Genomic DNA, 21,703 nt, shown 5'->3' on the forward strand with positions numbered 1-21,703 from the left:
AACACTTCTAAGTGGTTTGTAGCTTGCATTGTCTGGTTTCATTTTACCTTTGTTAGGGACAGTTGTCATCAGTATTAGTAAATGATAATATGCTTCTCTTTGCAACCCTGAGATTTCTTTCCCTTTCCAATTGGAAGCTTTTGAACCCTTGGAAAATGAATGCTGATCTATAAGGGCACTGAAGATAGGCATTCTTTTATAGACCGTGTCACCTACATCTCTTGAGTTAGAAGGTAATTGGAAATCATGCTTGCCCAGGAAGACACAAGAGTTTTGGCCTACCTAGTATCTGAACAGGGGTTTCTCCTGAGACAGGCAAAGCAGGCAGGGGAAACTCCTACTCTGGCCACAGTAGAAAGAATTGATCTCTGGGTGACACTACGGGGCGCTAGCTTCAAATATACAGTAGTACACCTATTTATGAACTCTAAATAATATACTGTAGTTGGAGGCAGACGTGATACATGCCTGTAATCCCAGCACTAGGGGGCTGAGGCAGGAAGATCACCACAAGTTCGAGGGTAGCCTATGGAGCACTTCTAATCTCTCACTGTCCGTGAGAGTTGTTCTGGTCCCTAGATCACTGGTTTAATTTTCTGTTTGATAATGCTTCTTTTTCTTCTCCCCCCAAACAGAGATATTATAGTGGGAATCAAATGTAGCTTTTGCTTTTAGAAACATTCTAGAGTTGGAAATGTGAGTTTAATACACAAAAATGGCAATTCAGAAGAAGTAGGTGCATTGACATTGGTAGGGGTGTCTAGTCTGGCCCTACCTATCTTGTGATCACGTTCCAGTTAGCAGCCACCTGCCCTGGAGCAGGAAAACCTCAGGGAATACCCTGAGGGCATATAAAAAAAACCAGAAGAGATTAAAAAGGGACACCTTTCTCCTATTGTTTTAGAAATGAGAAACTTGACCTCCAATTCCCTTATTCTTTTGGCTTTTTTTTTTTTTTTTTTGCTGAACCGGGGATTGAACTCAGGCCCTTGTGCTTGCCAGGCAAGCACTTATTCTACTGAGCCATCTCCCTGGCCCCTGGCATGTATTCTTTACACACTGGAAATTGTTTGACCCTCAGACTCTAAGGAAGCCCTGTTTAATCTTTTTCTGCCCCTACACGAAGCTTGCCTCCCCTGGAGGAAAAATGGAATGTGGTGGTAAGTATTGATTATAGTACTATTTTACAGCTGGAGTTGCAAGAGAAAGAGAAAACGGTCCAGAGTAATCCTGACTTTTTTTCCCCCAGAACCGAGGATTGAACTCAGGTCCTTAGCACTTGCCAGGGAAGCACTTATCCTATTGAGCCATCTCCCTGGCCCCCTGACTTGTGTTTAAAGTGTAGATGAGGAGCCGGGGAGATGGCTCAGTAGGATAAGTGCTTCCTTGGCAAGTGCAAGGGTCTGAGTTCAATCCCCAGTTCCACCAAAAAAATAAATAAAATTAAAAAATAAAGTGTAGATGAAAGCCACTGGAAAACCAGATGACTCTAACCTTTATGCAGCAATCTGATGCATCTACCATAACTGAGCCTGCAGTCACCCCCACTTAGTTCTTTGTACCCGAGGAGAGACTTCTAAGACAACTTATTGACACCTCTACTGGGCTACAGCCATCTCTATCTGATTTTGTTAACACTCCTCGAGGGCAATATCCCTCACAGGAGGTTGGTGGAGGATTTGGCTTTGCCCCTGTCCAAGTGTCCTTTGCTTTTAGTGACCTCAAGCAGATCAAACAAGATCTGGAAAGTTTTTAAATAATCCTGATAAACACACTGGAATTTTTAGTGAACTTTACTCAGATTTATGAGCTGGACTGAAAACATGTAATTATGATTTTTTTTCAATTTTTAACTCCTTTTAATGAATTAATTTATTTTTTACAGTACTAGGGATTGAACTCTGGACTTTGCACTAGCCAGACAAGCACTTATTCCACTGAGCTATCTCCCCAGCCCTGGTAATTGTGTTTTGTTAATGTCTTTTTAGATAGGATTTCACTATGCAGTTTAGGCTGGCCTTACTTTCACTTAGTAGCTTAGGCTGGGCTCAAACTCAAGGTGATCAATCCTCCTGCCTCGGCCTCCCTAGTGCTGAGATTATAGACCTGGCTTTTTTTTGGTTAGGGTTTTTTGTTTTGTAGTACCAGAGATCAAACTCAGGACCTTGTGCTTGTGAGGCAGATGCTTATGCTGCTAAGCTATCTCCCCGACCCTTGTTTTGTCTTTTTGAGACAAGGTCTCACTATGCAGTTCAGGCTGGTCATGAGCTCACTTTGTAGCCCAGGAAAACAACGATCTTCCTGCCTCAACCTCCCAAGTGCTAGGATTACAGGAGTGTGTCATTATACCTAGCCTCTGGCTTGGGGTTTGTTTTTTTTTTTTTGCGTGTTTTTCTGGGGGGTTGCTTTTTAATTTTTATTTCTTTTCTTTGGGGTTTGTTTTTTGAAAGTTATAGTGTTGTTCTTAAATCAAACATTTGCTTCTAGTGAGAAACAGCAGCATTACAGGCTATTACATCTGGAGACAATTATTGTGGTGGATTTCTAATAGGCAGTCAACTTATTACACCCAGCTGAATTAAACTAGCATGGTGCTGGGTGCGGGAGGCCCACCTGAGAGTTGTTGCCAGCAGCATAAAGGGCAGAACAGGAGGAGCTGCAGGAATGCTGTTAGGGATGCCCTTTGGAGAAGCTGTTGGAAACTGCTAGTTCTTCTGGACTGTTCTGCGGGAGGACCTTGTCGTGTTGGCTTTTCGGATGAACTCTGGAGGAGCTTTGGTCCTCGTCTTTAGCATCACTTCCTGACTCCGGAGGGGAAGATTATGCACTCTCAGCTTCACGGAGAAGCTTGTCGCATTGGCTGTCCTGATGGAAACTTGGCTTTCCTCATTGCTGGAGGAGCTTGGGGCCTCGCTGTTGCTGAGGACGGCTGTGGGAGCTCTGCTGCGTGCCTTGAGCCTTGCTCCCCAGCTCTGGCTCAGGTCCCTCAGCTTTAGCACAGATCTCTCCTCCCGAAGGAAAGATCACCTTGTATTTACATATTCAGAATAGTTAGGCTAGATATACAGCTACTTTCGCTTAAGGGGCCGGGGAGATGGCTCAGTAAAATAAGCACTTGCCTGGCAAGCACAAGGGCCTGAGTTCAATCCCTGGTTCCGCAAAAAAAGAAAAAAAAAAAAGAAGCTGAGTGACAGCTACTTTCGCTTAATTCAATGAGAAGAAAGAAGTGTACTAACAGTGTTTGGACAGGATATCCTGTCTGTTTCTTGTACTATGGATAACCACTAAGAAGATAACAATGTACAATGTATTGATTATCGAAACTGTCCTATTATTCAGCTTTGAAACTCTCATTCATATTTCTCAATAAAATAAAAAAAATTTTTAAAAAGCTTTCATCCCACTGGCATAGACTTTCTAGCTTCCACCTTTGGGCCTTTTCTATACTTCTTGTGTATGATTCTTTGTTGATTCCTTGTGAAATAATATTATAAAATGTGTCCTATATTTTGTTCACCTTGTAAAAACCCCAAATCACAACAAATATACTGTTCATTTTATTTTTATTTTTTGAGACAGGGTCTCACCATGTAGTCTAGGCTAAATAACTCACAGGCTGGCCTTGACCTCAAAACAATCCTCCTGTCTCAGCTTCCTGAGTGCTGAGATTACAGGTGTGCACCACCATACCCAGCACTGTTCATTTTAAAAGACTAGAAGAGAGACAGCAAGGCGAGCAGCCAATTCCTACTGGAGCTCAGGGAGTCCCCATAGACGACCTCTACTGCCCTACCAGCCAGGCAGGAGATTGGAATTGGCAACATTTTCAAACTTATATCCTTGAAGGCCTAAGAAGTATGTGAACTATCTTTGGATTATTTTATTTTATTTTATTTATTTATTTATTTTTGCGGAACCCAGGATTGAACTCAGTCCCTTGCACTTGCCAGGCAAGCACTTATTCTACTGAGCTATCTCCCTGGCCCCTTGGATTATTTTAAATTGTCAACTTTTTTTTTTTTTTTTGTGGTACTGTTGCAGGCAGCCAAGTTAGATAGAAATATTATAGGCAGTCAGATAGGGCCAGGCCCTCGAGGAGACAAGATGGAAGACAAGGTGACTTTACAACTGGAAAGAGACAGACACTCCCATATGGGCCACACCTTAAGACCAAGACAAAAGAGGAAACAGCTACATACTGCCCTAGGGATGGGAATCAGGGATTGATATTCTAAATAGGAATCAATCACCTTGAAAGAGCCCAAATGAGTCACTAGCCCAACCCCCAACAGGAAGAGACCCTGTTCCGTATTCGTGCCCGCTTGCTACGTCACTCACTTTCCCGTTTGATACTGGATTTAATCAATTTTACCTGAGCAATGGTGCTTGTAATCTTGTAAACCATAGTTTTGTCCCACCTCATGCCCAACTAAGTGAGTTCCCATGTCTTCTCCACCACCTTAGACCTGCCTCACCGCATGGTTTTACGCTATAAAAGTCCCTGGAAGAAACAACTTCCAGGGTGACTTCTCGCTCAGGCCCATCTCCTGTCTCTCTCAGACAGGAGCTTTCTTTCCCTCAATAAATATATTCTGCTCATAACCTCCGTTGTTCCTAAAATTCATTCTTCGGTTTTAGAAAACACGAGTGTGTGCAGGTCAGGTCAGGAGATTATTTTTCCCTATGTCATTTGGAGGTTCCCTATATCGTTTGGAGGTCACCCACCGGAAACCAATTTTTCTCCCTGTATCAGTACCAGGGACTGAACTCTAAATTGTCAGCTATTAATCAGGAAAATGATAAATCCTCTGCATTCTTAAATTTACAAGAGGGCTTGCTAAAGTATATACCTCTGGCTTCTGATTCAGTAGAAGGACAGCTGCTGCTTTTTCTTTCTTTTCCTTCTCCTCCTTCACAGTATAGCACCTGCCTGGCAAGCACAAGTTCCTGAATTTGATTCCCAGTACCAAGAAAAAAAAAAAAAAAAAAAAACAAAGTAAACCCTGAGTCTGGTTCCCAGGACTCCAAAATGAGCTCTGTAAGCAAACTCATCTACTGTGGATTTGGCAAAGCAGGCCCTTTTAGGAGGGATTGTGATAGTAATATAGGGACGTGAAATTCCCAACCTGGCCTGAAAGAGTTTGTGTTCTCTAAAACCGAAGAATGAATTTTAGGAACAAACAGAGGTTGAGGGTAAAACTTTATTGGAAAGGAAAGCTTCTGTCGGAGAGGGACAGAAGGGGGGCCCGAGCAGGTTGCCCAGGAAGTTGTCTCTTTCAGGTTATTTTTATAGGACAAAACCATGCCGGGCTAAGGTAGAGACAAAGGGGTCTTGCTTAGGTGGATACAGGGTGGGACAAAACTATGGTCAACCAATGGGATTACAAGCACCATTGCTCAGGTAAAATTTATTAGGCCTAGGATCAAATGGGGTAGCGAGTCACATAGCAAGCGGGCAACCTTATCTGGTGGCCTTCAGTCGATGATTCTTCCCAACTAATGAGTAATCCTGGATGCCAACTTTAGGGAGGTCAGCATTTGTTTGATCTTTAGGTCTGGCTCACACCAGGAGCATCTCCCCAGTAAGGTGTCTGGTCTTTGTCATCTCCTTCGAGGGCCTGACCCTGTCAGACTACCTACAATATTTCTATCTAACTCGGGCTGCCTGCAATAAGAATTATCACAAGAGGTCCCTCAAGCCACACCTTGTGTGCCACTCCCCATGAAGGGCCCAGGCTCATTTATCATCAGATCCAGCAAGGCTAAAGGACGCCCAGGGCACTCTCTGCCTTCTACCTTTTGGCTGGACTGTCATCTCCATGGAGGAGCCCTGGTAACCATGACCATGGAGGAAAAGGAGACCAGCCTATTGGACTCTGGAGCCAGCATTTCAGTCCTTCTCTTCAACCCTGGCCTTTCTTCCTTCAGCCCTCACACCTCAGTCTGAGGAGTCACTGGGAAGAAGGTGGTTCTCAATTTCTCACAACCTTTGCGCTGTAACTGGGATGGCTTTCTCTTCTTCCCTTTCTTTCTTTCTTTCTTTCTTTCTTTCTTTCTTTCTTTTAAGGTACTGGGGATTGAGTTCAAAGCGTTGAGCACAATAGGTAAGCACTCTGCCATTGAGCTACATCCCAAACCCCTTCTATTCCTTTTTGATCATACCTCCAAGTCCAGCTTCCATTTTGGGGAGAGATCTTGTTTGAATGCTATAATATACATGCACCCAGGTCTGGTATGTTGTCTCTCTCTCTCGTGGAGCCAGAAATCCAGAAGTACAGGCACAAGGCAGTATGAGGTCAGCCCGAACTTTATAGCAAGCTCCTGTCTTAAAAAACAAAAAGGGTGGGGCTGGTGAGATGGCTCAGTGGTCTAAAGCACCTACTTAGAACAAGCTTAGCAAAGCACAGGGACCAAGGTTCAATCCCCCAGCACCACAAGCCAGCCAGCCCCTCCCCCTGGTGGGCTGAGCTGGCCACACACACACACACACACACACACAAATAAATAAATATAATTTTAAAAAAAAAGGGTGCATGGCTATAATCCCAGCATCTAGGAGGCTAAGGCAGGAGGGTCACCATAGTTCAAAGCCAGCCTGAACTACGCAGTGAGATCCTGTCTCAAAAAAAGAAAAAAAGAAAGAGAAAAAAAAGGAGAAATATGGAGACACTATGGTTAGACCTGCATGCCTTCCTTAAGATTATACTGTAACTGATACCTAGTCCAGTAAGTCCATCAGATACTTGGTGGGTAACCAGAATATCCAGACTCTTGGGGCCAGGGAGATAACTGATAGAATAAGCACTTGCCTGGCAAGCACAAGGGCTTGAGTTCAATCTCCGGAACCATAAAAAATAAAAATAAAAATAATTTTAAAAAACCCAACAATATCCAGACCCATCCTCCTATCCTTCCCCCATCTCTTTCAGAAAATGCCTTTGTTCTTTCTACATTAGAAGTTGTAGATAAGCTACAGTTCATGATGCTAGTCTTATACCCTTTCTAATGTACCTTGCTTCCCTATGGGTTCCATATTAGCTGAGGGTTTTTTTGTTTGTTTTTGTTTTTGCGGAACCGGGGATTGAACTCAGGTCCTTGCGCTTGCACGCTTATTCTACTGAGCCATCTCCCCGCCCCCGTAGCTGAGTATTCTTGTAATTCTTTTGTTTGATTGTGGTTTGATCTATGTTGTACCCATCTTGTGATTTTCTTTTTTTTTTTTTTTTTTTTTTTTTTGCGGAACTGGGGATTGAACTCAGGCCCTTGAGCTTGCCAGGGAAGCACTTATTCCACTGAGCCATCTTCCCAGCCCCTTGTTTTGTTTTTTTGAGATAAGGTTTTGCTATGTAGTTGAGGCTGGCTTCAAGAGTTGATCACTGCATGGGGCTGGTGAGATGGCTCAGTGGTCTAAAGCACCTACTTAAAACAAGCTAAGCTAAGTTAAGCTAAGCACAGGGACCACAGTTCAATCCCCCAGCACCACAAGCCAGCCAGCCCCGCCCCCTGGTGGGCTGAGCTGGCCACACACACACACACACACACACACACACACACACAGAGAAATAAATAAATAAATTTATTTTAAAAAAAAAAAGAATTGATCATTGCAAAGAAGGATAGGCCTACAGTCAAGCCAGGTTGCCATAAGAGCATGAACAACACTGAGTTTCTTTTGTTCCTATACTTTCCAACTTTGGGTATTTGGATATTTGCCACCCTACTCTTACATATTCAAGAATTACCCTTGCCCTACTTTCAATTTTGAAGTGTGCATGAATTTTGCCACTGTTAGTCAATAATTAAATTTTGTAGTAGCTATGCATGAGGCCATGAGCAGACGCTAATGAGGAGAGGTCACCCCAAGGACGCTCGGGCAGTGAGGGTTCATGCCTGGAAAATGAGTGAAGTTCTTAGTCCTCCTTTGTGCTTAGTTGCATCTGCCTCTCCACCTAGGATCTTTTTCCAGTTGGTTGAGGTCACCTCACACCCTAGCCCCACACCCCACTTTCCATCACCGCAGAGAGCAGCTTGTAGCAGTTCAACCACCCTCAACCAAGAAGAGAAAAGAACAGCTGCGCTGACTGGCTCCCGCTCACATTATCAGGTCTACCTGCTTATATAACAACGAACCTCAGCTTCCCATTCTGTAAAACAGGATTTCTGTCAAGGCCCGAAATGGTATAAAGTGCCTTGTTCAATAAATGTTTCACACCATTACCACTGTAATTATAACTAGTGAGTGTATACAAATCGGAAAAATATGTCTGCTGCTCTGCTAGGAATGAAATAAAATCGTTCCTTCAGAAAACAAAACAAAACAAAACAAAACAAAAAAGCAAGCAATACAGAGGGTTTGGAAAACTGAATATTGGACGATGGAAAAATTTTATTCTGCCTTCTGTGTTCAAGGTATTCCTCTCCCTGGGCGTCGTGGCGCGCGCCTGTAATCCCAGCACTTGGGAAGCTGTAAACAGGATTACTACGAGTCCAATCTACTAGTGAGACCCTGAACACCCTGCAGACCCTTCCTTAAAATACAAATAAGTAAATAAATAAATAGGGCTGGGGAGATAGCTCAGTAGAATAAGCACTTGCCTGGCAAGCGCCAGGTCCTGAGTTCAGTCCCTGGCAAACAAAAAATACATAAATTAAATAAATATATAAGTAAATAAAACAAAGTATTCGTCCCCATCATACGATATTTGCACAACAGACCCGAGACCACGGAACTGAGTGTACTGACCCAATGACCCAGGGTGGAGCTAGGCACCCAGCTCCGCCCCCGCGGGGGGCGTGGGGGGCGTGGTCACTGTGCAGTGCGTCCCACCAGGCTTTTCCCCGCGGCGCGCACAGATGACGTAGCAACGCGCCAAGATTCTTTCTCCTGCTGTGCCCGGGAGATGTCTTTCACGTGAGTAGAGTTTCCGCGAATGGATGGAGTCTCTGTTCTTCTAGCAGCCCTTCGTTACCCATCCCATTCCCGATCCAGGCCGCATTAGTGACCTCACTAGGCCAAACTGGGGCCAGTTGGGTCCCGTGTGCCTGCAATAGAACGGGCGTCTTTTCTTCGTCTGTCCCTGCACGCGTTCGGCAGAGGCTGAACATGGGTAACTGAATTTAGTTCCCTTTGTGTCATTTATCCTTCAACAGAAATCTTGTCACGCATCCTGCTCTTATTTTGTTTCGTTTTCTTGTTTTTGAGATTTGTCTCGTAATGGGGTTACAGGCGGGAGCCACCACTCTCAGCCAGTCACCTGCTTTGTGTCTGGGAAGACACAGTCCTGGTATAGACAGAGCCTGTACCTCTGGGATTTGTATCTCACTAGGAGTGGTAGGTGAATATTTTAAAATCATTTCGGGAAGACTGGCCTGAAGGGGGAAAGGAGTCCATGCCTGGCGTGGTGGCGCACATCCTGTATTCCTGGCACTCAGGAAGCTGAGGCAGGAGGAGCTTGAGTTCCGAGGCCATCCTGGGCAACATGAGATGTTTAAGGCCAATGTGGACTGTATAATAGCGAGGGATTGTTTTAACTGTCCTTCATCCCCCCCCATCAAAAAAAAAAAATTAGGTACAAAAGTTTGACTCTTGCTTTTATGTCTCAGGTTACTCATCACTCCGGTCTGAGACAGGACGGTTGTGAGTTCAAGGCCAGCATAGGTTACATAGTGAAAGTCTGTCTCAAATGTATATTAAACTGGACTTGTTGGTGTATGTCTGTAATCCCCATACACGGAAGGCTGAGGTAAGAGGACCTCCGCAAAGTTGAGGCCACGCTGGACTACACAGTGAGTTCAAGGCCAGTTTGAAGTACTCCACATAGGTAGACCTTATCTGAAACCAGCAGTGATGGTGCATGTCCTTAATCCCAGCACTAGAGAGGTTAGGCAGGAAGTTCAAAAGTTGAAGATCACTGTCTTGAATTTAGCAAGACCCTCTCAAAATAGAAAATAAAATAAGGGCTGAACCTTTAACTTAGTGTGAAGGCCCTGGGCTCAATCCCTAGGACTGGGAGAAAAAAGATTTTATTCTAGTGTAGAATGTAGAATGAGGGCTGGTGAGATGGCTCAGTGGTCTAAAGCACCCACTTAGAACAAGCTTAACAAAGCACAGGGACAGCGGTTCAATCCCCCAGCACCACATGCCAGCCAGCCCCGCCCCCGGTGGGCTGAGCTGGCCACACACACACACACAAATAAATAAATAAATAAAAATTAAAAAAAAAAAAGAATGTAGAATGAAAAAGATAGTGATAAATACGACATACAAAATTAAAATAGGGGGCCGGTGAGATAGCTCAGCAGACTAAGCCTGCTTAGGCAATCACGGGGACTGAGTGTATCACCATGTCTGGGTATGGTGGCTCATGTCTGTAATCTCAGTGCTGGGGTGGCTGAAAACAGGAGAAGCACTACAAGTCCGAGCTGCATAGTGAGACTGTGTACCCAAGACATTTTTTTAAAAAACTAATATAGGGGCTGGGGAGATAGCTCAAAGGCATCAGCACCTACTTGGCAAGCACAAAGATCGAAGTTCAATCGTTGGCCCTGCATGCTGTGCAGTCTTGCCCCTATCCTCTGGCAGCCACAGAACTGGGCTTGTGGCACATGCCTGTAATCCCAGCACTTGGGAAGTTGAGATAGCAGGATCTCAGGGAGTTTGAGACCAGCCTGGGGGCTATTAAAGTAAGCACAAGGCCAGACCAAACTGCTTAGTGAGGCCCTGTCTCAAAAAAAAAAAAAAAAAGAGTAAGTGGCTAGTTGAGTAAAACTTTTCCAAGAAGACGAACTTCCCCTTAAAGAGTGAACCAAGCAAATACAAAAAAGATGGCAAAAAAGCCATCTGGGAATGAGTTTGGCAAGTGACAGGAACAGAATAGAAGGTAGTTTGATCAAAATATTGAGGGTAAGATTGATAAGAGGTAAGGGTGAAGAGGTATGGAGTGGCCAGACCAAGTGAGCCAGGGCACTGAGATGGAATTTTATACTAAATGTGATGGGAAACCTGTGATCCTTATGTTGACTTGTGACAAATGGATTGTAATTATATAAAGCTGGAATCAAGCCTGATCAAGAAGCCAATACAAGCCAGATGTATAGTACATGTCTGTTAATCTCGCACTCTGAGAGGCTAGGACAGGAGGGTTGCGAGTTACAATGGGTAAATGAGTGAGATCCTATCTCAAAAGTAAGGCAGGGGGATAGGAAGTGTAGCCTAGTACAAAGACTCAGGAATTTAGCTCCCAGTACCAAATATAAATAAATAAAAAATAAAAGAAACAGGCTGGGGAGAGGGCTCGGTAGAATAAGCACTTCCCTGGCAAGCACAAGGGTCTGAGTTCAATCCCCAGTTCCGTAAAATAAATAAATAATAAACAGCTAATACATTAGTCTGGGTAAGTGATGGTGGCTTAGACTAGAATAAGGTAGTAGAGATAGAAAGATGAGAGATTTGGAAAATGTTTAGAAGTAGATACATTTTTTAAAAAAATTATTTAGTACAGGATCTCACTTTGTAGATCAGACTTGTAGTGATTCTCCTGTTGTTAGCCTCCCAAGCACTGGGATTACAGGTGCATGCTACCACCCCGGTCTCAGTGAACTCCAGGGGCAGGGCTGGCACAGCATGCTTGGGATCAAAGGCTACTGTGCTTTGCCTAAGCAGGCACTTTAGTCCACTGAGCTAGCTATCTGGCTGGCTCTTAGAAGTAGGTACATTGGGGCTGGGGAGATAGCTCAGTAGAAAGGGTCTGAGTTCAATCCCCAGTTCCACCAAAAAAAAGGAAGAAGTAGTAGGTACATTGATGGATTGGGTATAGAAAGATTGAGGCACAGAAGAATTAAGTTGATTCCTAGGCTTTGGTTTTTGGTTTTGTTTTGCAAGGCAGGGTCTCAAACCCTAGGCCTTACCCTTGCTAGGCAAGAATTCTAACAATGAGTTACATCCCCAGCTTGACTCCTGTGCTTTGGCTTTAGCACCTGAGCACTTGGTGGTAGTGTGTCTTTGGATGGAGAAGTTTAGAAGAACAGGATATCTGGAGAAACAGTAAATAAAAATTCCTGTTTTGGCCAAAATACACTATTTGCTGTGTTTATGTGACATCTATATGGTAATGTCACATGAGCATGTGAGTGTGATAGTTGGAGTTTTCGGGAGAGTATTGTATAAAGTTACAAAATCCTTTGGAAAAATGTTAGCTTGAACCATTTTCCATCAAAAAAGTAGATGAATGCTGGGTCATTTCATTGGTTAATTCCACTAGGTAATATTTGTTTGCTTGTTTGGTTGGTTTTTTGGAGACAGGGTCTTACCATGTAGTTCAGGCTGGAATTGAACTCACTATGTAGTCCAGATTGGCCTCAGACTTGTGGCAGTTCTTCTACCTCAGCCTCCCAAGTGCTAGGATTACAGGCATATGCCTCCATGCCCAGTTCTACTAGGTAATATTTAAAGCCACGGGACTGGATGAGATCACTGGAAAAGATGTAGAGAGAAGAGAAATAAGGAATGATCACTGGACATACATATAGAGGTTGAGAACTGTAGGAGCCAGCACAGGACACTGAGAAAGGGCAACCGCAAGGTGGGTGGAATCCTGGGAGATGTCATTAAAGCCAACAGTGGGCTAGGCACGGTGGTGTGTGCCTGGACAATTAGAATTTTTTGAACTTGGGACTTTTGCTCTGAGCTACATCCCTAGGACACCTTCTCCCTTTAAAAGAAAATATGCAGGTCTCCCTAAGATGTCCAGCCTCAGTTCAAACTTGCAGTCCTTTTGCCTCAACTTCCCAGAGTACTGGGATTACAAGCATGTGCCACCACACCTGTTTCCAAGAATTAAGTTTTCTTTTTCTTTTTTTTTTGGCTTGAATTTAGGACCAGGGATTGAACTTAGGACCTTGTGCTTGCCAGGCAAGTGCTTATTCCACTGAGCTATCTTCCCAGCCCTGTTTTTTGTTTTTTAATACTTAAATTTTAAAAGGTCAGCCAAATAGCTCAGAGGATTAAAGCACCTGCTTAGGCAGATGCAGGGGCTGGGAGTTCGATCCCCAGGCCTGCCCTGCCAGCCCTGCCCCTGGGGTGTGCTGAGACAGCCATTGAGACTGGGCATGGTGGTGCACGCCTGTAATCCCAGCACTTGGGAGGCTATAAACAGGAGGATCACTATGAGTCTGATCTACTCAGTGAGACCCTGTAGACCCTACCCTAAATTAAAAAATAAAATAAAAGAAATTTTGGGGCTGGGGAGATAGCTCAGCGGTCTAAGTGTCTGCCTGGCAAGCAGAAGGACCCGGCTTCAATCCCTAGTGCCACATGCCATGCTGCCATGCCAGCCACCAAAACCGACGTGGCGATGCACACCTGTAATCCCAGTGCTAGGGAGGCTAAGAGATAGGAGAATCACTGAGTCCAAACTGTATAGTGAGACCCTGTGCCAAGTAAACAGAAGATTAAAAAAGTCATACACCATCATGCCCCCGCCCATTTTTTTTTTTTTTTTAATTTATTAAGTTTTAGCCAGGCATGGTGATGTAGGCTTGTAATCCCAGCAGTCAGGAGCCTGGAGCAGGAAGATTGCTGTGAATTTGAGGCCAGCCTGGGCTACATAGTGAGACCCAGTCTCAAAAAAACAAAAACAAAAAAAAAACCACGAAAGTTTTACAGCCTAAATTCCCTAGAGACACTTGTGAGTTGTCCAGATAGAGATATGAGGTAGGGACTCCATCCCTCTCACTTAAGAAGAGGCAGTTTTCTGAGTGAGCATGCTGAGTAGGTGCTGCATATCAGAAGCCCTCAGCTCTGCAGAGGAGGGCACATGTCCCTGAGCACCTAGCACCAAAGGGAACTTCCCAGAGTTGCAGAGGCCTGTGCTTGTCCTGATGAATGGAGAGGCTCTGGAGGGAGGCAAAGGAGCAGAGACCAGGCAAGGTAGGATTTGGTGAGTAAAGCCAGGGTGCTCCTGAGCAGCAGTGGAATCAGAAGTTGGAAAGGATGGCTAGGTGTGATGGCACAGGCCTGTAACTCCAGCACTTGGCAGGCTGAGCAGGAAAATTGTCTTGAGTTCAAGGCCAAACTAAACTACAAAGCAAGACTGTCTGAAAATAGATTGAAAAAAAAAGCTGGAAAAGTAGTTGGAAGCTCATAACAGAAGGCCTTTGAGGGCCAGGGAGATGGCTCAGTGGAGTGATTGCTTCCCTGGCAAACACAAGGGCTTGAGTTCAATCCCCGGTTCCACAAAAAAAAAAAAGAAGGCTGTTGAATGTCAGGTTTTATCTTGGGCAGGGGCATGATACTTCGAAAGTGGTAAAGCAGAGGAACTGTCATTTGTGCCCTGGGTTCAGTCCCCAGCACCACACACACAAAAAAGACTCCGCATTAAAAAAAAAAAAAAATCAACCACTAAGAAGAATGTATGCAGTGTGTTAGTTATTGAAACTGTCCTAGCGATTTGATTTGAAACTGTCTCATTGCTATTTATCAATAAAATTATGGGAAAAAAAGACTCCATATCAAAATAACATTATAAAAGGCCAGCCAAATAGCTCAGTGGATTAAAGCTGCCTGCTTAGGCAGACACAGGGGCTGGGAGTTTGATCCCCTGGACTGCGGTGCTGACCCTGCCCCTGGGGTGCGCTGAGACAGCGATTGAGACTGGGCGTGGTGATGTGCACCTGTAATCCCAGAATTTGGGAGGCTACAAACAGGTGGATCACTGAGTCCGATCTACTCAGTGAGACCCTGTACACCCTGTGCTAAATAAAAATAACAACATATTGAGGATTAGGATTTCAGTGTATGAATGCGGCAGGGGGAAAGATGTTCAGCCAATAATAGACATTTCTCCCTTAGGTCTTTGACTCCTAAAGTGTTGTGTTGATATCCATAGTCCCATGCCTTTAATCATACTGTAGTAGAATGTAAGCTCTATAAAATGTGAGCTCTATGAGGGCATTAATGATTTTTGTTTTTGTTTTTTGTATTGTTAATGGTGGTATCTTTTTTTTTGGGGGGGGGGGACGGTTTCACTATGCAATTCAGGCTGGCCTAGAATTCATAGTATTCCTCCTGCCTCAGCCTCTCAAGTTCTGAAATTATAAGAGTGCACCACATGCCCTGTGCCTCAAATCTGTTTTAATCTTTTATTTTGAGGCAGGTATTCATTAGGTTGCCTAGACTGTCTTTAAACTTAACAATCCTCCTGTTTTCTGCCTTTCAGAGTGCTGGAATTACAAGTGTATGCCACTGCACTCAGTCTCATAGTGTTGTATTTAGGTCCTTGCCTGGGGCTTGGTGAAGTACTGATGCTTCAGAAATGAGTCAAGAACCAGGCGAAGTGGAGCACACCTATAATCCCAGCATTCAGGAGACTGAGGCAGGAGTTTGTGGTCAGCTTGAGCTCAATAGTGAGACTGTCTCAAAACAGATGAACAAACCAATACATTTCTTTTTTTTTTTTTTTTTTTTTTGTTTCTCGAATGCCTTCAGGGCACTTTTGGCCAGCGGGAGAGGTGTGAGGTTCGAACTCCAGCAACCTGAGGCTGACAGCTTTGTGGAAGCAGCCACTTAAAGGCCTGAGCTAGGGCCAGGCCCCCAAACCAATACATTTCTGTAGAGCCCAGCATGATTGTGCATGCCTGTAATCCTAGCCCTCAGGAGGACTGAGTGAGTCTCAGTCAAATTGTGAGTTTGAGGCCAGCCTGGGCTACACAATGAGACTCTCTCAAAAAAATTAGAGATGTATGTGTATGTGTTGGTGATTGATCCCAGAACTTTACACATGCTAAATGCATGTTCTACCACTGACCTACACCCCTAAAGCCCACATTTTACAGGATTAATTATAATCCCCTCGTTTTTCTAATTGTCTATTTTCCCCTTACCCTATCCCCAGTGTCTCAGTTGTCCTTGAAATTTGAAATCAATTCAACAGAACAGATGGACTCTAGTTAATGTTCTTTTTTAAAAAATTTTATTTGTGTGTGTGTGTGTGTGTGTGTGTGTGTGTGGCCAGCTCAGCCCACCGGGGGTGGGGCCGGCTGGCATGTGGTGCTGGGGGATTGAACTGCGGTCCCTGTGCTTTGCTAAGCTTGTTCTAAGTAGGTGCTTTAGACCACTGAGCCATCTCACCAGCCCTAGTTAATATTGTTTTAGGGATTGAATTTACCTCTCCGGAACACCTACAGATGGCCCCAGTGCTTCATTTTTACGTTCGCCCCTCTGGCCACGAGGGGGCAACCTCTGGACACAGTCTCCGGAAACTGCAAGGGAAACTGCCAGAGCTGCAGGATGTTGAGACTGAGCTGTGCTACAACGTGAACTGGACAGGTTTGGGCCAAGTGTTGGGTTCTGGGGGGAGGTGCCCAGTGCCAGGGCAGTATCTCAGGTTGCCGCTTCCCTGTCTCTCTAGCTGAGGCCCTCCCAAGTGCCCAGGAGATGAAGAAGCTCAAGTGGTTGTTTGGCTGCCCCTTGTTCCTGAATGGTGTTGCCCAGGAGTCTTGGCTCCATCCTGGCTCCAATGACCTGCTGCTGGAGGTCGGGCCCAGGTTTGTGTCTCCTGCTGGCAGCGTGTTCTATGCTCCAGGGCACATTGTCCATTTCAGACTCTCGTACCCACCGGCTCTCCTTCCATTCCCCTCCTTTCTCCTGTGCTGCTTGGAAATTTGTTTTTCCTTTGTGCCATCCTACTGGCCACCTGGGAAGTTGCACATGCTTTCCTTGTGTGGGTAGATACCTTCGAAGACTGAGCTGGCTCCCAGGCATGTTATAAAAGTAAAACCACTTGCAACTGTTGCAGCAATCTTGATTCTCAAGGGATGGTTATGGTGTGAGTGACATTTAAAATCGGAGGTCTTACTGCCCAGTCTGAGGCTGGAGCCAGTGGTTAGGGCCTATGATTGCTGGAAGGTTAGTTGGACAGCAGTGGGCAGGATCCCTCTTCTCAGCTGAGGTCTGCCAAGACTTGCAGGCCCTAACCATCTGGCCTACTCCTCAGGCTGAACTTCTCCACCCCAACATCCACCAACATCGTTTCCGTATGCCAAGCTGCTGGACTGGTGGCTGTGGACCGTGTGGAGCCGACCCGGCGCTATCGCCTCTCGGTGAGGCAGTGGGCGATCAGGGTGGCAAATCGGGAGGTTGAGATGGACCAGAAGTAAAGAGCTTATCCCGGTTCCACCAAAAAAAAAAAAAAAAAAAAGTAAAGAGCTTGGTTCCTAAACTCTAGGGAAATAATGGGAGAAGCCAGAAAAAGTTCTGGGCTTAAGGCTACTCTATAAGGTTGTTTATACCTTCAGGTCCCTGGTTGAGTGGTAGATGGGACATAAATCCATTCTGTGCTTCCTATACTAATCTGCACACAATTCTGCGGACTCATGCCTGAAAGGGGAGTCTTTCTGTAGTCTGAACAAATGTGCTGTAAGGTGGATGGGGATATAGCTTAGAGGTAGAACATTTGCTTAGTGGTAGAACATTTGTATAGGGCCCTGGGTTCAACCCTAGCACTATCACCAAAAAACAAATGTCTCTAGGTGATGACTGAGAGGCCAAGAATGGGCTGTTTCTCTTCATTCTTCAGCTGTCATTTATCTTTCATGTGTGTCTCGTCCCCAGTTTGCCCACCATCCTTCGGCTGAGATGAAGGCTGTGGCCTTGGCTACCCTGCATGACCGGATGACCGAGCAGCTTTTCCCCCATCCTATCCAGAGCTTCTGCCCTGAGAGCATCCCAGCCCCGCTTAGCGGCCCCATCGACATCCTGGCAGAGGGTCGGTCGGCCCTGGAGAAGGCCAACCAGGAGCTAGGTCAGTGGGGCTCCCTGGGAGAAGTGAGGGTCCAGGAGAAGCAAGCAGAGTGCTGGGATCTGGGATGTGGTGGCTTGAGTGCTGAAGTCAGCTTTCCTACGATTGGTCTCCCAGGTCTGGCTCTAGACTCCTGGGACCTGGATTTCTACACTAAGCGTTTCCAGGAGTTGCAGCGGAACCCCAGCACCGTGGAGGCTTTTGACTTGGCGCAGTCCAATAGGTGAGGAGGAATGAGTCTTGGTATCTTTACCCACGGAATATGGGAGGGAAGACCACAAGGACCCCACTTCCATGCTTTCCCTTGCTGTAGGGACCACCTTGAGTCTGTTTGAAGTTCTAGCTACTGCTTGTCCATGCAGGAGTCTACCTTCAAATGTTAGTTTTACTATCATTTTGGCTCTGTATAATTTGCGGTGACAGAATGCTCAACGAAGACTTTTTGGAATTTTTTCTTCTTGTTCTTTCCTTATTTTAGTTTTGGAATGTATTTTGGTGTGCTGAGTGTAAATTTGCTATAGCTCTGGTGTTCAGTGGTGTTAAGAAAACACAGCACAAAAGAATGACCCTTGATCTGACCTGTCTCCCTCTCCTTGTGTGGCCTTAGTGAGCACAGCCGACACTGGTTCTTCAGGGGCCAGCTCCATGTGGATGGGAAGAAGGTGGCACATTCCTTGTTTGAATCCATCATGAGCACCCAGGCATCCTCCAACCCCAACAATGTCCTCAAGTTTTGTGACAACAGCAGGTCAGCTGTGCCCTGGATGGGTAGGCCCACGGGAGGGAAGGCCCCAGGTGCTGGGTAGGTTGACACAGATCCCAGGAAGGAAGCAAGGTCCAGAACGGATGTGTCCACAGTGCAATCCAGGGGAAGCAAGTCAGATTCCTACAGCCTGAGGACCCTGCAAAGCCAAGCTGCTTCCAGCAACAGCAGCAGCTGAGACATGTCGTCTTTACAGCAGAGACACACAACTTCCCCACAGGTAGGCTGGTTCCCCCAGGAGGGCTGGGTAAGATCAGAGTAGAGTAAGGCAGAGGTTGAACCTGGGGTAAACAGGCAAGCTGGTTGTTCTTACTTTCTTGAAGGCAGTTGGAGATGGGTTGTGTTTCTGTGGCCCATGTTTTTCCCCTCCCTCTTTGCAGGAGTGTCCCCCTTCAGTGGTGCAACCACAGGCACAGGAGGCCGGATCCGAGACGTCCAGTGCACAGGCCGTGGGGCCCACGTGGTGGCTGGCACTGCAGGCTACTGCTTTGGAAACCTCTACATCCCAGGTTCCATCACTTTCCTCTCTGCCTCTCTACCAGTGTTCACGGGTAGTCCTGGCAGGCACCAGCTTCCATCTCTTAGTTAAAAGGGTCATCTGGATGCCTTTTTCCTAGGAGGGAGGGCTCCTAAGTGCCTGGCTTTTCATTGACCACTATCATAAGGAATATAGGCTAGGGGAGAGAGAAGTTGCCAGACTAGCTTTGTAGAAACGTGGTTTTCTTTAGAAGCTAGTATTGACTCAGCCAGAAAACATGATACTGGGTTGACTGATAGCCACCACTTACCCCCAAAATCCAGTTTCTTAGGAAGCCTTTTAAGTCTTCCTGGGCATAGTAGTGAACACCTGCACTCTCAGAGGTTGAGACAAGGAGGATCACAAGTGCCTGGGTAACTCAGTGACCTAGTGAGACCCTGTCTCAAAATAAAAAGGGATGAGGGTGTTGCTCAGTGGAAAGGCCCTAGGGTTCAATCCCCAGTACTACCAAAACAAAAAAAGAAGGAGAAGCCTTAGGGCTTCTTACAGTTCAGAGGTTGTAGAGTTCTTGTGTAGCATATGTGAGGCTCCAGGTTTAATCTCCAGCACTGGGGGATAAAAAAGGTTTGAGAGGGCTGGTGAGATGGCTCAGTGGTCTAAAGCACCTACTTAGAACAAGCTTAGCGAAGCATAAGGGACTGCGGTTCAATCCTCCAGCACCACATGCCAGCCAGCCCCGCCCCCTGGTGGACTGAGCTGGCCACACACACACACATAAAATTAAAAAAAAAAAAAGTTTTGAGAAGAAGGAAGGCTGGTGTGGGAGGTAGAGAACAAAGACTGTTTGTTTGTTTGTTTGTTTGTTTATTTATTTTGGCGGAACCGGGGATTGAACTCAGGCCCTTGTGCTTGCCAGGAAAGCACTTATTCTACTGAGCCATCTCCCAGGTTCCAAAGACTGTTTAGCAAGCTCTACCCCTTCTCTAAAATGGAACATTCTGAAACTGGTATGGTGACACATGCCTATAATCCCAGCACTTGGGAGGCTGAGGCAGGATTGCCATGAGCTCAGGGCCAGCCTGGCCTACATGGTGAATTCAAGCCCAGCTTGCACTACATAATGAGATGCTGTTTAAAAAAAAGCGGAACATTCTAACCATGTAGGTAGGAAGATGCTAGTTCTTCCATTTTCTGTATTTATGGTTTATTTAACTCTTCTTCTCTCCCAGGTTATAATCTTCCCTGGGAGGATCCAAGCTTCCAGTACCCTGGGAACTTCGCTCGGCCCCTGGAGATTGCCATCGAGGCCAGTAATGGGGCATCTGACTACGGCAACAAGTTTGGGGAGCCAGTCCTAGCTGGTGAGGATGGGAGTATGAAGGGATAACAGATATCTAGTTGTAGAAGGGCTGTGGGTGCGCATGTGGCCCAGGGGCTATGGGCAGGTCCTTAGGAGACTGGATGACTTCTCCCTGTCTTTCTGATGTCCACACTCCAGGCTTTGCCCGCTCCTTGGGTCTTCAGCTTCCAGATGGCCAGCGGCGTGAGTGGATCAAGCCCATCATGTTCAGTGGGGGCATTGGGTCCATGGAAGCTGAGCATGTGGGGAAGGAGCCCCCAGAGCCAGGTAGGGGTCTGCCACCTTTTCCTGTGTCTACTTTCTTCTCAGCAAGGGCATCTGTGGGGAGGGAGCTGACCCCATTTTAGTGGTTAGTGTTTAATCTCCTGGCTCATGTCTCTCTCCCCAGTACAGGTGCTCAAGGTGGAACAAGGGCTTGTGCCAGCAGGGCAGCCTCAATCTATGTTGCCTCTGTCCTGTCTCCTCCCTTGTTTGCTTGTGCCTGGTGGGAGTCCTTACCCTACCTGGCTGATATCTACTTCTAGGTCACACTTTGCTAGTTAGTGTTTACTCAATACCTGCTGTGTGCCAGGGACTTTTATCTGCTGGCTTGGTTCCAACAAGCAAACATTTATTGAGTGTTCATTGGGTGCCAGGTATCATGCTAAGATCTGTGGGGGCCTAGAGATAAAAGCCCTGCTCTTATGGCAGGCTCCAAATTCAAAAGGCAAAAACTTTTGCAGTAAAAACTCCTCTTGCTCCCCCAGACAGACCTGTTGGTACAGGGTCTCACTGCACAGCTTGGACTCATCGTGATCCTCCTGTTTTCAGCCTCCCCAGTGCTGGGATTGCAGGCGTGCGCCACCACACCCAGACTCAATCAGTGGCTCAGTGTGCGTGACATGTGGGACTAGCGCTTGCCAAAGCAGGTGCTTAGGCTGCTGAGCTATCTTGCTGGCCCTATTTATTCCTTTTTAAGAATGCATATATACATATTTTTCAAGTCATTACTTTCATTCATGTGCCATAAAACATCCTCTCAAAATGTGTAAGTCAGTGTTTTATTTTGGTTTTTAAATTTTTTGTGTGAGATCGTGAGACAAGGTCTCACTGTATTGTTCAGGTTGGTCTTGAACTCACTATAGTCCAGGCTGGTCTCACTCCCAGGCTCTGACCACTATATTCTATAGATTTGTTTGTTCTGGGCTTTCATGTAAGTGACTTCTTTTACTTAACTTCTTTTTTTGTTTGTTTGTTTCTGTTTTGTTTTGTTTTGTTTGATTTTTTTTTTTAAATTTTTTAAATTTTATTTATTTGTGTGTGTGTGT

General features: G+C 45.7%; 1 protein-coding gene across 3 annotated transcripts in view; it reads left to right on the plus strand.

The window, feature by feature from the left end:
• Positions 1–8,852: 8,852 nt before the first annotated feature.
• Pfas (phosphoribosylformylglycinamidine synthase) overlaps positions 8,853–21,703 on the plus strand; it is a 22,735-nt gene continuing 9,884 nt past the window's right edge. The window contains exons 1-11 of one of the 3 annotated variants that reach the window (XM_004638450.2): positions 8,853–8,911; positions 16,151–16,324; positions 16,407–16,542; positions 16,992–17,097; positions 17,609–17,798; positions 17,913–18,018; positions 18,403–18,543; positions 18,654–18,778; positions 18,939–19,067; positions 20,266–20,397; positions 20,535–20,663. In XM_004638450.2, coding sequence (XP_004638507.1) covers positions 16,183–16,324; positions 16,407–16,542; positions 16,992–17,097; positions 17,609–17,798; positions 17,913–18,018; positions 18,403–18,543; positions 18,654–18,778; positions 18,939–19,067; positions 20,266–20,397; positions 20,535–20,663 — 1,336 coding nt within the window. In that variant the 5' untranslated portion in view covers positions 8,853–8,911; positions 16,151–16,182. Of the gene's footprint in view, positions 8,912–8,931; positions 9,108–16,150; positions 16,325–16,406; positions 16,543–16,991; positions 17,098–17,608; positions 17,799–17,912; positions 18,019–18,402; positions 18,544–18,653; positions 18,779–18,938; positions 19,068–20,265; positions 20,398–20,534; positions 20,664–21,703 lie in introns of those variants that run through there. The other 2 variants (XM_023723293.1, XM_023723294.1) reach the window with 2 other exon arrangements.

This window comes from Octodon degus, unplaced genomic scaffold, assembly GCF_000260255.1.
Source record: "Octodon degus isolate 3935 unplaced genomic scaffold, OctDeg1.0 scaffold00098, whole genome shotgun sequence".
Lineage (NCBI taxonomy): Eukaryota > Metazoa > Chordata > Mammalia > Rodentia > Octodontidae > Octodon > Octodon degus.